The 2,497-nt window shown below is 41.4% G+C and overlaps 1 protein-coding gene across 4 annotated transcripts in view; it reads left to right on the forward strand.

The window, feature by feature from the left end:
- Window positions 1-2,497, forward strand: part of LOC104984558 (zinc finger protein 677-like) — a 16,191-nt gene that overhangs the window by 3,878 nt on the left and 9,816 nt on the right. For all 4 annotated transcript variants that reach the window (XM_010834353.1, XM_010834382.1, XM_010834374.1 and 1 more), the window contains one exon: window positions 1,529-1,592. In XM_010834353.1, the coding sequence (XP_010832655.1) occupies window positions 1,578-1,592 (15 nt within the window). In that variant the 5' untranslated portion in view covers window positions 1,529-1,577. The remainder of the gene's footprint in view (window positions 1-1,528; window positions 1,593-2,497) is intronic.

Raw genomic sequence — 2,497 nt, forward strand, 5'->3', positions numbered from 1 at the left:
AAGGGCTCCTCAGACAACCATTTTGTGTTTTTGCATTTCTTTTTCTTGGGGATGATCTTGATCACTGCTTCCTGTACAGTGTCATGAACCTCCATCCATAGTTCTTCAGGCACTCTGTTTATCAGATCTAATCCCTTGAATCTATTTGTCACTTTTTTGGGGGGGGGCGGTATCTTACTGTTCATAATTTTCCCCAGCTGTGCATGTATGCAGTTATTTTTAGTTCTTTACTGTTTTTTTTTTTTGTATTCTGTGCTCAGTATGCATTTGTTAAGGTACAGAGCAGTGCTATAGGGGGGGTCCCAGGTTCCAGCCTTTCTTAGATTGATGTGAAACTTTGTTCCAATAGAGCCCAGTTCATGATGAAGAAATTGTTCAGAGCACATCTCTGTGGGTGACCTTCTTTCTTGTGTTTCTGGAGTAATAACTATTTTTCATTTTATATTTTTTGATTATAATGTTTTTTGGAAAACAGGAATTAAATGTTTGAAATAGCTCAGATGGTAAAGCGTCTGCCTACAATGCAGGAGACCTGAGTTCGATCCCTGGGTTGGGAAGATCCCCTGGAGAAGGAAATGGCAACCCACTTCAGTATTCTTGCCTGGAGAATTCCATGGACCAAGGAGCCTGGTAGGCTACAGTCCACGGGGTCTCAAAGAGTCAGACACGACTGAGCGACTTCACTCACTCAAACCCATGAAAAAGAAGTTTCTCTTGCTCAGAAACATGAAAGTTAATCTGGAATTAGGACAAACCCTTTCTACTTAAGTCTGTCCAGACTGCCACTTCAACCCAGTTCTGCTTACTCAACTCAGACTTTTTCAGGGTAACTTTGTAAAATTATTCCTGCTCTGAGCCTCAGTATACTCACCTGTAACCCACAGTAGACCAATTTGCCTGTATAGTTAAAACTTCAAATGTGTTCCAGTCCTGCAACAGTTACAAAAAACACTTAAGAAAGAAACAGAGGCATAGGCCCAGAGATAGAGGCGTATCTTTTTCTCAGCTTGTCTTTCTCTATCTCTGAATCAGAGGTAAATCATAAATTTGATTGTGTCATCCTTGGCATTAAATCCTTTTACGGTTTCCCATAACCATCAGGACAAAAATCTCAGTTGTTCATTATAGCTCACAGGGAGCTCTAGAACTGGGGTGACCCTCCAGAGTTGCTTCCAATTAACATAAGGGGCAGCTTCCATATCCTGCATCTACCAGTCATTGGATGCTGGCCACCTGCGAGAGAGAACTTGGAGGAGGCAGTTTCCTTGGGCTGAGTGCCAAATGGACGAAGGGTGATGTAATTGGAGCAGAGTGTGGGTTTCGGCAGCAGGGAGGGGCTTCCTGAAGTGGGTGAAAAACTTACTAATTGGTCTTCCTGTAGAAATTTATTGCCCCTGGATCCTTCCTTTTACAATTGGCAGCAAAGGACCATCTTTCCCCACATTAAGGTTCACCTTCTGGTATCTTTGTGGCAGAGCAGGGGGGTATGTTGATTGTAAGCATTAAACAACATATTTTCCCCATACAGAATAATCTTACCTGAAGAATCTAAGAAGAAAAAGAGGAAAGAAGGAAGAATGGAGCTTTCCCAGGTAAAAATCATAGTCTTTGTTGATCTGTTAACTCTTTCCTAAAAAGACAAGATTTGGACTTGTTAAACTTCTCTATCCATGAAGTTTCCTGCCTAAAATATTTAATTACACACAGGGCCTTCCCTGAATCTCCTCTCATCTCCCTGCAGATTGATCTTCACTGTGACCCAGTGACCTAGAACTTAAGGAAGAGTGTCCTTTTAGGTGATCCTCCTGTGAAAGGTTTTGTTCTCAGGAGTGGATTGGAGGTGAGAGTAGGCTCTGTGGTGTCAGTGAGGTACGGTAGTAAGGATTGTTCAGAAAACCCTTCTGCATGCCCTTTCAGCTCCATGTAAACCAAAGAGGCTACATATAAGCAATGTACTGGTTGGCCAAAAAGTTCGTTCAGATTAGAAAAACTCAAATGAACTTTTTGGCCAATGGAATACTAATGTAGGTAAATACCCGAGGAGGTGTAGAATGAAAGACTGATGGGGAAACATGCTTTTCGAGATTTTAAAAGTTAAAAAAGTGAATCAGTATGTTTCTGGCTCTAAAATATTTCTGTACACTAGCAATAAACAACTTGAAAGTAAGTAAAAATGCAAACTAGTACAGCCACTATGGAGAACAGTGTGGAGATTCCTTAAAAAACTGGAAATAGAACTGCCTTATGATCCAGCAGTCCCACTGCTGGGCATACACACTGAGGAAACCAGAAGGGAAAGAGACACGTGTACCCCAATGTTCATCGCAGCACTGTTTATAATAGCCAGGACATGGAAGCAACCTAGATGTCCATCAGCAGATGAATGGATAAGAAAGCTGTGGTACATATACACAATGGAGTATTACTCAGCCATTAAGAAGAATACATTTGAATCAGTTCTAATGAGGTGGATGAAACTGGAGCCTATTATACAGCT

Source organism: Bison bison, unplaced genomic scaffold (genome assembly GCF_000754665.1).
Source record: "Bison bison bison isolate TAMUID 2011002044 unplaced genomic scaffold, Bison_UMD1.0 scf7180017845411, whole genome shotgun sequence".
NCBI lineage: Eukaryota > Metazoa > Chordata > Mammalia > Artiodactyla > Bovidae > Bison > Bison bison.